The sequence below is a fragment of the Carcharodon carcharias genome, chromosome 1 (assembly GCF_017639515.1).
Source record: "Carcharodon carcharias isolate sCarCar2 chromosome 1, sCarCar2.pri, whole genome shotgun sequence".
NCBI lineage: Eukaryota > Metazoa > Chordata > Chondrichthyes > Lamniformes > Lamnidae > Carcharodon > Carcharodon carcharias.
In genome coordinates this window covers 123,467,218-123,481,740 of record NC_054467.1, presented here as the reverse complement: position 1 = coordinate 123,481,740, position 14,523 = coordinate 123,467,218, and the positions used below count along the sequence as shown (strand labels likewise).

The 14,523-nt window shown below is 40.3% G+C and overlaps 1 protein-coding gene across 2 annotated transcripts; it reads left to right on the top strand.

Annotated features, from left to right (window-relative positions):
- The first annotated feature begins 329 nt into the window (after positions 1–329).
- LOC121282569 (transmembrane protease serine 6-like) lies at positions 330–14,135 on the top strand. Of its 2 annotated transcripts, none has more exons than XM_041196325.1 (6): positions 330–505; positions 6,847–6,912; positions 7,497–7,665; positions 9,295–9,566; positions 10,881–11,014; positions 13,297–14,135. In XM_041196325.1, the coding sequence occupies exons 2-6, from the start codon at positions 6,870–6,872 to the stop codon at positions 13,459–13,461; spliced, it is 783 nt and encodes a 260-aa protein (XP_041052259.1). In that variant the 5' UTR covers positions 330–505; positions 6,847–6,869; the 3' UTR covers positions 13,462–14,135. The 2 variants fall into 2 exon arrangements, with proteins under 2 accessions (XP_041052259.1, XP_041052252.1); XM_041196318.1 differs by lacking the exon at positions 330–505 and adding an exon at positions 1,513–1,738.
- The last annotated feature ends 388 nt before the right edge of the window (positions 14,136–14,523 follow it).

The window sequence follows — 14,523 nt, the reverse complement described above, 5'->3', positions numbered from 1 at the left end:
CAGGAGCGGGGGTGAGCAGGAGGATTGGGAAGCAGGAGGGTCGGTGAGCAGGAGGATCGGGAAGCGGGAGGATCTGTGAGTGGGAGGATCAGAGAGCAGGAGAGGCAGTGAGTGGGAGGACCAGGAAGCAGAAGAGTCGCCGAATCAGAGCGTCAGTGAGCTGGAGGGTCGGTGAGTGGGAGGATCAGGGAGCAGGAGAGATGATGTATGGGAGGGTTGGTGAGCAGAAGGGTCAGGGAGTCGGAGGGTTGGTGAAAGGGAGGGTCGGTGAGCAGGAGGATCAAGAAGCCAGAGAGGCAGAGTGGGATAAAAACAAAAAAACTGCGGATGCTGGAAATCCAAAACAAAAAATAAAAAATACCTAGAAAAACTCAGCAGGTCTGGCAGCATCGGCAGAGAAGAGTACAGTTGACATTTCGAGTCCTCATGACTATTCAACAGAACTGGAGACGTACAAGACACCTGCTCTGTTCTTGAAACAAACATAATCGTGTCCTACCCATAAGTAAGTTTGTCAAATATATAGTCCTCTCTTTATTTAAGGCACGTGAATCAAGCCTTTACATACTCCAAAAGGTGAACATTACACCTTATGGTGTTTTGGACAGCCTTGTGTATACCATAAAAGATGTATCTTAAATGAGTTTTCCCTTAACTATCTTCCCTTCAGATTGTAGAACATGATTTTCTCCATTATTTCCTGATAGTTTATCTCCAGGATGCTTGGGATCAATCTTATCTGCAGCCTCTTTAACATAGATTTATGGCAAATTGACTAGAATTGAACACGGTACTCCAAAGTTCGTCTGTCAGTGCATCCTAATGCTTTCACATAAGCTCTGCACTCTTCTTCTGCTCTTCAGTTTAAGTTACATAATTCAAAAATCGGAGTCCTTTTGAATTGTTTAGTCCCATTGCCGAGATATTCAAAATGATGAATCTACCGCCATTCACACTCACCCTCACCAATTCAATTCTAGGTGACACATTTCCGACCAATATGCAAAAGTTTAAATTAATCAGTATAAAATTTAATTGGCATGCTCAATTCTGTAACTAATGCAAATTCTCGAGTCCTTAACAAAAATCCTGTCCTCAGTCCGCTCCTTGTTTTAATGCCCTAAGCAAATTTGAAAACGAATGGATTTGTTTCCTATACCCAGCTCGTGAATGTCGAATAACAATCCATTCTTATGTTATGCAGTTCTATAATGTCGTTGCAATATATTAATTCCTTTTAAAATGCTGGCTCTACGAGTTCTTGTGCAAATATTCCTTTTTTGAAAAAAAAGACCCCAACTTGTTCTACCTGCTTTCATTCACGATAAAACCTGCTAATGCCACAATGCTCAGGTAGAAACTTACTGCAACAATAAAAATCCACACCCGAAACTACATTCGACACGTGGAAATTTACTAAGTGACTCATAACTAGGGGCAATCACTCGCCTTTATAAATAACGCGTACTTACTCTAAACATGGGCTGTTTGTGGTTGAGAGTAGTAGTTACTAGGATACTTAGTGGGTGTAGGAGCAGGCAGAGCCAGCTAAAGCTGTATTTGTGGTTTCGGCGCGAATTTGTCTCCGCAGTTAAAATGATCATTACGAATATAGAAGCTCCGCGACCTCAGAAAGTCAAGATACTGAGACCGAGTGCTAAAACTTTAAAAATCTTTGCAATAATTTCAATCTTGCTGTTTGTTGTTATAGTGGCGGTGCTGATTGTGGTTATGTTGAGTGAGTATGATTATTTTTCTCACTGGATCGAGGCGGGATTATGTTTAGCGGTGTAATAGATTAAAGCTCTTTGAGAGAGTGTTTAATTTGAATGTACAGATGAATGATGGAGTTCTCATAACTGTTCAGCTGATCTTTCTGGAAGAGTAATTAAGAACGTATTTACAGGATAATTCGGTACAATCAAGTTTAAGATTCTTTAAAAGCTGGTTTAAAAAGTGCGGAATGTTGGAAATATACAGCAGTTCAGACTACCTCTATGAAGTGGAAAACCTAGATTAATGTTTTGGTTCTATGCCCTTCATCAAAACAGTTCTGAGGAAGGACATGAACATGAGACTTAACTTCACTTCTTTCCTAGAGGTGCTGACCTTTGTATTTCTAACATTTCCTGAAGGCCATTGCTATCGCAATATTTTCAAACTCTGCTTGATTCTCTAATGAGTTACGTTGGAAGGTAACTTTTTTATGCTTTACCCTGTTTTCAAATTAATTACAATTCTTACCTGTTACTCCCAAACTAGTTTTGAATATGACTTTATGGAGATAGTGGTATGACTGTAGCTGAAGTAATAGTGTGGTTTTCTTTGTGCTTGGTATGTATATAAGACTGTTTATCCCTGGTTGTCCTGAAAAGGTTTCCTCTGAACTGTTACAACTGTTGTGGTGATACTTCTGTTGGGGATTGGATTCTCCCACTCCACTGATGAATGTCCCTTGTTGTGTCTTGGAGCTTAAGATGTTCACTTGACATATTTACTTTTGTTCTTGGTTTTTAAGTGGAAATAGCTAAGAGCTTTTGCAGTGTAATCTGTAGATTGTACAGAAGCTGCAATGTGCTGGTATTGGAAAGGGATGGACACTAATCAAACAAAATAAATGGTGTTGAGCTTGAGTGAGTGGGACTCTGATAACTTTCTAATAATGGAGTAAGAATGGGTACAAGGGATTATAGAATGGTTACAGCACAGAAGGTCCTGTCATGTCCATGCCAGCTCTCAAGTACAACTCCTCTCACTTTCTCCAAATAAAGGGTGTGGCTATGGGTACATGCATAGGCCCCAGTTATGCCTCTCTCTTTGAGGTATGTGGAACATTCCTTGTTCCAGTCCTACTCCGGCCCCCTCCCACAACTTTCTCCAGTACATCAATGATTACTTCGGTGCTGCTTCATGCTCTTGTCTGGACCTGGAAAAATTTATTAATTTTGCTTCCAATTTCCACCCCTCCATCATTTTCACATGGTTCATCTCTGACACTTCCCTTCCTTGACCTCCCTGTCTCAATTTTTGGTGATAGACGTTCCACCAAATATTCATTACAAGCCTACCGACTCCCACAGCTACCTCACACCCGCTTCCTGTAAGGACTCCATCCCATTCTCTTAGTTTCTTCGCCTCCATCGCAACTGTCTGATGCCACTTTCAAAAACAGTTCCTCTGACATGTCTTCCTTCTTCCTTGACTGAGGTTTTCCACCCACTGTGGTTAACAGGGCCCTCAACCGTGTCCGGCCCATCTCCTGCGCATCTGCCCTCATACCTTCCTCTCCCTCCCAGTACCATGATAGGGTCCCCCTTGTCCTCACTTATAACCCAACAAACTTCTGCATTCAAAGGATCATCTTCCACCATTTCCGCCAACTCCAGCATGACGCCACCATCAAACACATCTTCCCTTCAACCACCCCCCAGCCCCAGCAGCATTCCACAGGGATCCTTCCTCCAGGACGCCCTGGTCCACTCCTCCATCACCCCCTACACCTCAACCCCCTCCCACGGCACCTTCCCATGCAACCGCAGAAGGTGCAACACCTGCCCCTTTATTTCCCCTCTCCTTACCGTCCAAGGGTCCAAACACTCCTTTCAAGTGAAGCAGCATTTCACTTGCACTTCCCTCAATTTAGTCTACTGCGTTCGCTCCTCCCAATGCAGTTTCCTCTACACTGGAGAGACCAAACGCAGACTGGGTGACCGCTTTGCAGAACACCTTTGGGCTGTCCGCAAGCATGACACAGACCTCCCTGTTGCTTGCCATTTCAACACTCCACCCTGCTCTCATGCCCACATGTCCATCCTTGGCTTGCTGCATTGTTCCAGTGAAGCTCAACGCAAACTGGAGGAACAGCACCTCATCTTCTGACTAGGCACTTTACAGCCTTTCCAATCCCCCTTTTTTCCAAATATTTTATATAGATTTTTCTTTCCCCACCTATTTCCATTATTTTTAAATGTATTTCCATCCATTGTTTTATCTTTGCCTTTTAGCCTATTTCGATCCCTTCCCCCCACCCCACCTCCACTAGGGCTATCTGTACCTTTATTATCACATTCCTTAGATAATATCATCAGCTTCAACACCTTTGTCCTTTTGTCTATGACATATTTTGGTTATCTCCACCTATCATTGGCCCTCTATCCAGCTGTACCTGTCCCACCCCACCTTGAACCAGCTTATATTTCACCTTTCTATTTTCCCTTAGTTCTGTTGAAGAGTCATACGGACTCGAAACGTTAACTGTGTTCCTCTCAGCAGATGCTGTCAGACTTGCTGAGTTTTTCCAACTATTTTTGTTTTTGCTCAAGTACAACTCACCTAGTCTCACTCCCCTGTCTTTCCCTATAGTCCTGCAAAATTTTCTCTTCAGGCAATTATTCAATTCTCTTGATTCTTCTGGAAACAGGAACAGTTTTTTCCCAGCTGCTCAGTCCAATCTCCTCATTCGGAACACCTCTATCGAATCTCCACCTTCTGTCTTCCAAGGAGAACAACCTCAGCTTCTCCAAACTGACTTCATAACACAAGCTCCTCTTCCCTGGAACTAGTCTCCTGAATTTTCTGCTTTTTTTTTATACACCTTTCCTGAAAATCTGGTGTCCAGAACTGGATTGAATAGTCCAGTCGGGACCAAACCATTGTTTTATACAAGTTTATCATAACTTCCTTTTTGTATTTGCCACCATTACTTATAAAGCTCAGGATCTTGTATGCTTAGTTGTTTCCTCAATCTACCCTGTCACCTTCAATGATTTGTGCACAGATACATCTAGTAGCAAAGTCCCAGGGTATCACTCGCACTTCTCTGCATTAAATTTATTCTGCCACTTGTCTACCCATTCCACCATCCTGTCTATTCCTTTTGAAGTCTATCACTATCCTCTCAGAAACCTCCAAGTTTTCATCTGCAAATTTTGAAATTGCCCTGTACACCCAAGTCTAGGTCATTAATGTATAGAAAAGCAGTGATCCTAATACCGACCCCCTGGAAAAACCCCAGTGCGTATCTTCCTCCAGTGTGAAAAACAACCTTTCACCCTGACTGTTTCCTGTTTGTTCAGCCAGTTTTGTATCCATGTTGCCTTTTTATTCATTCATGGATTGTGGGCTACGCTAGCATTTATTGCCCATCCCTAGTTGCCCTTGAAGGTGGTAGTGAGCTGCTTTCTTGAACCGCTGCAGTCTGTAGGTGTAGGTACAACCCACAGCACTGTTAGGGAGGGAGTTCCTAGATTTTGACCCAGCAACAGTGAAGGAACAGTGACGTATTTCCAAATAGGGATGGTGAGTGGCTTGGAGAGGAGCTTGCAGGTAGCAGTGTTCCCATTTGTCTGCTGTCCTTGTCCTTCCAGGTGATAGCTATTGTTGCTATTATCCGTTTTATTCCATGGGCTCTAACTTTGCTGACAAGCCTGTTATGTGGCACTTTATCAATGCCTTTTGGAAGTCTATCACATCAACTGCATGCCCCCCATTAACCAAACCTCTTACCACCATTTTAAAAAAAGCTATTTGGCCATGTCCAGTCTGTTCTGGTTTTAATTGATTAATCAACATTTGTCCAAGTCCCATATTGTTTCTGAAAGCTTTCTCACCAACCAGGTTAAACTGCTGCCCTGTAGTTAATGTAAATCAAATGAACTGGCAATGTTTGCAGCAATATTTTCAATAGTGGGGTCACCATTCTGTTATTGGGGTAATTAAATTGAGGTTACTACTTGTCAAAAACAATCTCTCTTGCATGAGGTCAGGACACTGGGTGCATTTCCAGGTCTTGGCACCATGTTGCATTGGTGCCTGACACAATTTTTTGACAACCAGGTCAGTCAGTAATCAGGATGTACACTCATCTGATTAAGAATGACAGGCAGGCTCCTGAGTCTGGAGAGCCAATTGGAGAATGCACCTGCTTGGAGACTTTTTTAAAAAAAAAAGACACAGCTGGCAGGCTGTTATACTGGAGGTCCCTTGGCAGGATAACATGTCGCTGCAGTTGTGCTCATCTTGAAATCATGGTCACAGGGTGGGAGGGTGCTGGGAGCATGAAAATATCACCTATTCATCATTGGGTGTTTGGCCTCAAAGTTCCAGTTGGCATCTGCACAGTAGCCTTAAGTCCTTTTTTTTTTAAGGGACACAATTGTCCACCTGCTGCTTGTGGACTGGTTGCCTTTCCCTCCCCTTAAGTGCCATTTTTTTTTTTAAAAATGTCCCAGCAGCAGGAACAGGCTGGCTGGTGTCAGGAAATTGCAGGCCTAGCTACCTCTGATCTCATTTGTGCTGCTGTTTTAACAATTCAGTACCAGGCGTTTATGATTGTAAAGTACTGCTGATGTTGGAGAAACACCAGCAGGTTGACTGGTGTCTATGGGGAAAACCGACAAATTGCTGTTTTGAATGGACACCTGTCAAAGCTCTTTTAACATTCCCTTAGCTATTTAAGAAGGCTAAAACATTGAACAATTGCAGCTGTTCTTCTAACCCGTGTTTTTGAAGGGCTTTCATAAATGGATCCATGAGTAATATTCGTGCTGCAGTTGCTTTGTTTTCAGGGGAGGAGAAAATAAAATACAAGTTTCTTTTTGAACTAGGTTAATGTGACACATTTCTGATTAAATTAGAATTTAATTGTGAATGTCTAATACTTCCCCCTTTTTGCCCTACACCCTAAAATCCAAAATGCTATAAAAACAGGTCCAGCTGTGTCCTGATCTCAACTGGCTCTCTAAATAGAGCGATGTAACCTATGAGAGGGTTGGCATGAAGGATTGTTTCATAATAATTGGTATGTGTACCTAACCTTCTAATACAAATGTTTTATTTGTTTTGCAGTCCTTTACTTCCCAGCCAAATGTATGGATAACGATGCTTGTAAAAGATCTGATCATGCAGCATGTGGTAAGTTGCAATTGTATTCTTAAATTAAAATATTAAAAGTAACATTTTCATTCTGCACTTATGTACAAGGATACTGCAAGGCAATGAATTTGTGCTTGTACAAACTAATGGTCTGGCTGGCACTCTGGGCATCTACATTAAAGGGAGGGTGTTGGAGCTATAGAATGCATACAATGGGGATTAACTAAAACAAAATCTGAAATGGGAGGTTATAGTTTAAAAGTAAGATTAAAACTTGGGGATTAAATAGAAGCTTTGTAAATTCAAAAGGGTTGGAGGGTGAAGTGCCACTATTTGGTTCATTAGTAATTGGAGCGCAAACTCCAGATTCCCAGTGAAGTGATTGGAGGGGCAAACAGAATATTTTTTGATGGTTTGTACTTTACCGCTGGTTGAGTCAGCATTGCATTAGATGGCTTCAGTCAGTTTGCACAAGTGGTTGTCTGGTCCCCCTCTATGAATATGAAAATATTCTAAATTTTCTGCATATGATTTTAATATGTCAAGAATAGAAGCATATTCTTTGTGGCACATTTTGCACTTCCTAATAGAATTCATTTTAATAAAACTGCTTTTTGTGAAAGGTTGTGGACGTCAAAAAACAGTAACTGGCAGAATTATAGGTGGAAAAGGCACAAGGGATGGCGAGTGGCCTTTTCAAACAAGTTTGCAGATTTATGGAAATCACATTTGTGGAGCAACCCTTGTGGCCTGTAGATGGATTCTGTCTGCTGCACATTGCTTCAAGGGCAGGTAAATGTCAATTATCCAGTTAAAGTTCAGGACTGCTATAGATATAATTTTGGCTCAATGGTGCCTTGTCACTCCATAAGTGGCTTGGACATCTTGGTGTTAAGAATCACATAACCCAGATTGGATACATGTTTTGTATGATACTTCAATCTCTTGAAAGGCAAACCAAATAAACACTCGGTGAGATAGGCTTGTTGCAAATCAGTTTGATTTCCAGAAAAATAAAATGACTGAGTAGTAGTTTTGAATGGAATTTAAATTTAAATTTAAATTCTAATAGTACAACTTAACTTCAAATAAGCTAACTCCCCACCTCCCCCCGGCCCCCCCTCCCCCAGCGCCCCCAACCCAAATAGTGGGCTATCTTGTTCCCTATTCCAATCCAACCTTCTCATGGCATTTCTTGCCTGACTACCTTAGAACATTACTTTTTCTAACTATTTTTAAACTGTCATAATCTGCATGGGGATTTTTGTTTTTTGTTGTGACCTAGATTGCCCTGCTGAAAGGTGGTGGAAATAGTTTCAGTAGTAACTTTAAGAGGGGACTTGGATATATACTAGAAAAGGTAAAATTTGCAGGGCAATGAGCTGAACTAATTTAGGTAGCTCTTGCACAGATCCTCATTGCTTCCTTGGTTACGATTCCGTGGACACAATGGATGAAATTTTTACTTTTTTAGCCTTGAACAATGGACTTGTGATGGATCAATGCTAATGGGTAACAACCTTATTGAACTTGCATAAATGCTATTAAAATTGTAGCATTAGATATTTTCTGAAAAAAAAAGTCCTAAATGTGGCCTCTGCCATTGGATATTTGTCTCTAAATAAAGCATTATATACTCAACTTTTCTAAGAAGCAGCTTGTACATTAGTGACAAACTGATGATTTGCCATAACTCTGATTTGAACTTTATCTAGCTGACAAATAAGGGTGTCATTTTAATAACTTTCCAATGATACTTGCTGATATTTTCCCTGATGGAGCCATGTATTTCACAAGTGCTGGACTCTTGCTTTTTTCTATTTGTTTCACTACTTCACAAGTGATTACAAAGGCTATTTGGTCACTTTTTTTTCATTTAGCCAGTAAGACCTCAGACCACCCACTTCATGATCCAATTGCTCCTCAAATGATTCTGGGGTTTCCACAAGTATATTTGGAATGACTGCCAAAGAACATCTTGATATAAGTGTCAGAAGTACATAGTATCTAGATAGGGAGTTAAGTATGTTCTGCATTTTAATTTAAAGGTGGAAGAGTTTGCATAAATGCTACTTAGGTTGGGTGAGAGTCCAAATGGAGTTGTTGAGGCCAAAATAAATGTAGTTCCCAGAGGATGTGTCAAATGATGATCCACAGTTAAACTACCATTTCATTAAGTTAATTGTTATTCTACTGATGTGTGGGGAGAAGAATCTGGACACACCTTGACCTTGTCAGAACAAGGACAAAACTGGCAAACCTTAAGCAAGATTAATGCACTCATGCCAGTTTTAGTTTCTCCATCCTACCTATCGAATTGATCAGTCCCAGCTGAGTTCTGGATGTAGGAAATTTAAACAAGTTTATTAGTCAATTTTTTCCAAGAGAGCTTGTGACATTTTTTCCTGTTTTGAATTATAGGAATAACACAGCGATCTGGACTGCTGTTTTTGGCCTGCGTTTCCTGGATCAGCCAAACAAACACGAAGTTCAGCGTCAAACAATTAAGAAGATAATCATTCATCCTCAAAAGACATCTTCTTCTTTTGATTATGATGTTGCACTTTTGGAGCTGGCACATCCAGTTCAATATACAAATTTTGTCCAACCAGCTTGTCTGCCTGCAGCTACAGCATCATTCATTTCTGGCAGGAGGTGCATAATTATTGGGTGGGGTACAACAGAGGAAAACGGTATATATCTAAAACCTTAATTTTATTAGAGTTGAAGTGTACATTTAAATTGCAGTTCCAAATATTTTCATACCTTTCTCTTAAAAGCCATCAACATAGATTGCTACTGATTTCAGTGATTTCCCCAAGCACTCAGCATGGATTTCTGAGGAGTTTTAAAAATGGAAAAGCAAGTTGGAAACTTGATTTACAAGGGTTATTTTTAGAATCTAGCTGGAAACATTAACACAGAAGGCATGCATAAATTTATCATACTATTCTGGTATTTACTAAGCTTTACATTTTCATTAACCATTAAACTAACTGGGTGATATGATATGAAGGCAGGGGATAACTGGGAGAACTATGCAATCACCAAAGATAGCAATTAACCAACTTCAACAGGTGACATTTTGTGCAGCACTATTCAAAATGTTAATAAAAATCATGTCTAGAATATGATTTAATTTGGTCATTGATCTTGAATAATTTTGCAAAATAGCACAAACCATATGTATCTTGTATAGCTGTAACAACTTTTTTTTATCAATGCACGATATACTTCATTCCTTTGCTATATTTGTTTACTGCTCCGTATGACGTATGGAACATTAAACTGGAAGATTAGGCCTTGCTTTTTAAATCTGGATAGGCAGGAGACGGAGTAAGAAACTCTCCCACAGCTGCAGAAATCAGGATTAAGCCCCCCTAATCTAGCACTAGTCATGCAGAGTGGGCAGTAAGTTGCTCTTGGCCAACAGAAATGAGGGGGCCCATGGCCAGTCATTAACATGTTGCATAATAATGGTTCTGAAGAAAAGTCCTATTGGACTCAAACATTAGTGCTGTCTCTCCTCAGATGCTGCCAGACCTGCTGAGATTTCCAGCATTCTATTTTCATATTTCCAGCATCTGCAGTATTTTGCTTTTATTAACATGTTAGGTGATGGGTTCCAAGGAGTCTGGTGTAACAGGAGACCTGAGCTTTCTTTGCAGGGTTCAGAAGAATAACTTTTGGTCCCACAAAAGAGACTGGTGGCTCTGCAGTTATTACTTTGTTGGAGAAATGATCCTTTTTTTCTATAGGGCCAAAAGTAAACCTGTACAATAAATGAAAGGCTGGCTAGACAGTATTGGCATAAGCCCTGATTAAGTTAACCTTATTTGTTCCAATCCGTGTGATGGTTAGGAACTTAGCAGAAAGGAAATGACTGACTAGGTGTTGATCCGCTTGATTGAAACAAGGATTCAATGGAGAGATGTCAGTTCTATCATTCACCTTTTAAATATTACTATTTTTGGCTTACAAATGCTTTTTCTTTTCCGACTTGCCAGGATCACCTAGTAATGAGCTTTTGCAGACTGAAGTGAAGGTTTTCAACAATAGCCAGTGCCAAGAGGTCATGCCAAGGATAACTAAACAGATGATTTGTGCTGGGTTCTTTGAAGGTGGCAGAGATGCATGCCAGGTAGAGTTGTCTTTCCTTTCCCTACTCTGAATTGTTATTAAATGTGGCACTTTCAATGAGGCACCCTGTATATAAACGCTTCCACAATACATGTAACAACTGAAGAGTATAACTGCTTCGCCCACAATTCACACCTGAAGGAACTATATAAATGCAATGAAAGGCTAAATCAAAGGGACACAGATGGGCTTTACAGAGGTCTTGAAAGTAAAGTTTGGAGAGGAAATGCCAAATCATGGAGTATAGGTGGCTGAAGGCTTGGCTGCTGATGGCTTTTAGGGATGGAGGGCATGGAAAGAGTGCACTAAGTTGATCTATTTTAGATGGGAACACCACCTGGAAGTTCCTCTCCAAGTCACCCACCATCCTGACTTAGAAATAAATCGCTGTTCCTTCACTGTCACTGGGTCAAAATCCTGGAACTTCCTTCCTAACAGCACTGTGGGTAAACCTACACAACATGGACTGCAGTGGTTCAAGAAGGCAGCTTACCACCACCTTTTTCAAGGGCAACTAGGGATGGGCAATAAATGCTGACCCAGCCAGCGAAGCCCACATCCCATGAATGAATAAAACAAGCCCAGAAGATCACATCCTTGTGCTGGTCTTTAAAATTGCAAAACTTGTACATGTCCAAATATAAAATGCTAGGTGCTAGGGTGAAACTGCCCTTTTTTCCCCTAGGGTTGACACATTGCACCTTCATATTATCAATCTGATTAATGCTGAAGAGACATGTTGCTGAAGCTTTTTCTTGCACTCATCAGGACAAATGTGAGAATACCAAATTTCAAATAATCACAATTTATACTGCATGACAGAAGGGGTGCTGATTGGCAAGTTGATTGAACTTGCCAGTTAATCACCCCTTTTCTCCTGCAGCATAAAATGTTGTGATAGTTTGAAATTTGACATTTTTGCATTTGTCCTGAGTTCAAGATAAGTTTCAGCAACATATCTCTTTTCAGTAATCAAGTTCTGTACTACAGATCTGATTTAAATTCAGACTTCTCCAGGATGAAAGGTTAACATGTCCCATTGTCCCAGCTTTCCCTGAAATTAAGATTACCTTTAAGAATGGAAGCTAGTGGTCACTGGATACAGCTAAAAATTTGGATCCTGGGTGGTATGATTCCAACATTGGTGCAAGCAATTAAACAGGAAATTCAAATTAAGTCCATGATTTTAAAGAAGAAATCTGGAATTGGAAGCAGTCTCAGCAATGGTGACCATGAAACCAAAACCATTCAGTTCTTCTAAAGCCCCATCTGGTTCACTAATACCCTTTAGGGAAGGAAGTCTGCCATCTTGGTCTGGCCTACATGTGACTCCATACCCAAAGTAATGTGGTTGACTCTTTACGGCCCTCTGAAATGGCCTAATGAGCAATGGTGGTTTGGGGATGGGCAACCGATACTGGCCTCGCCAGTAATGCTTGCATCCCATCAATTAAAAAAAAACACAACTTTTTCCTTTAAGCAGGGCTGCTAATTTAAACATCGTTTACCTTCCCAAGAGAAGAAAATGTGTTACTGCAAGGTAATTTTACCTGGATTGACCCACAATTATTTCTTGGATCAAAATCGATGGGGGTTTGAGGGTGGGGCATGGGAATTGTCAAAATTTTAAACCTCATTGCATGAGATTGCTGTGAACAATGAGATTTCTTGGTGACTACCTCAGCTTTTCTCCTGCTTGGGATCGGGTAATGTTGATAAAGTGGAATTTATTGCCTTAACATTGATTCAATTCTATAATATGGGACTGGATGTTGAACATGCTACATTAATGAGACTCTGGAGTTAAACAGCTTAATCCTGATTTTATGCAGCATTTGGAAGAGTTTCCAACTCCCCATCCACCTGCCTGGAGCTGATAGTCAGGGCCTAATCTTGCTATTTCATACTTCTATTGAGCAGTAATCCTAATACAGCAATTATGCACTGATTTTAAAAAGTAGTTTTGTTACAGCATAATTTTATCAATTTAGCTACAAGTATTGCTTTGTAGTATTGCAATGCAAATGGAGTTGTATGTAGGTTAGGTGGGATAGCAGGCTACCTTCTTTCAATATTAGTAAACCAATTTTTTTGTATAATACAGCTTCTAATACAGCACCTTTTTTTCATGGTTTCTTCTCTGCCAACCTACAAATTACTAGACATGTAACTCAATTTCACAACTTGCCACATGTGACTTCAACTACTTAGTTTTAGTACTGGGCTGGCAATGGATTCAATAACACAAATCAAGTGAATTTTTTTTTACTGCCTTGGTTCTAGGGTGATTCTGGAGGACCCTTGCTATGTCAAGATGAGAATTCTCAGGCATGGATGGTAGCAGGAATTGTTTCCTTTGGAGCAGGCTGTGGAAGACCTAATCAACTTGGGGTCTATGCAAGGACAACAGCCTTCCAGGAATGGATAGGAGAAGTAATAAATGGGTGAAGTGATGCTGCCAGTCTGAGTCATGGTGATGCTAGAGATGTCATTATTACTGCTGATAATAATAATATGCACAGATTTATTGCAATTGATAATAACAGTAAATGGTTTACTAGTAAACCATTTCATAGCATGATGTAACTATGCTGAAGTGTGGATGGACATAGCTGAAAACTTTCAAAGCTTTCTGTTGTTGAGACGTGATTATTGTTTCTCATTTGAAATGTAGGCATTTCTTAAAGACATCATTATTGTATTCTGCAATTAGTTTTTGATTTTAAATTAATGTAACTACCTAATATTTGGACTGGAATTTTCCAGCCCCTTACCGGTGGGATCTTCCAGTCCCACTGATGTGAATGGAGATTTCAATGGCTGGCTGGCCCTGCCATGCAGCGGGTGGCTGAAATTCTGCCCTTAAGATTCAAGTGACAGAATAGTATGCTGCCAAAACAATGCTTTCTGCTTTGTTTTTTGCATTTGCAATATGTTCTTAGACAAATTATTTATAATAATCTGTTAAGTTTACTCTCACTGGAATGCCTAAATTTGGGTTTTAAAATTATTAGGCATGTTGAGCCTGAATAGTTTGCACCAATTGCCTCTGGTGCCAAGTTAATTACCCATCAAGAATAGTGGAATTCTGTATTTGACTGAATATTTTGATGTGAAATATACTGTACCTGTTGTAATGGAAATGTTAATTTGCAATAAAATTTTAAGTTTTTGAATTCCTGTTCAAGTTGAGCTTAATCTTTACATTTTAAGACACTTGCAAAGGGCACATTAGTGTTTAAGGTGTATTCCTACAGAAACTGTAGGTAGCTCATTTTTAGCTCAGCAGGTGAGTAAAAGCACAAACTTTGAGTTTGAAGGAGGAAAACTCAACCTTCCAATTCTTAGGATAGCAAGATTGCTGATGGTGCTGTTCACTATGACCATGCAGCTCTGGGACCTCAATGGCAATGGGTGAGGGACAGGAATCACAAGGGCTACTATCTATAAATATTCAGTTGGTATACAACCACAAATAACACCAAAGTATACTCTCTCTAGTGGATAAGA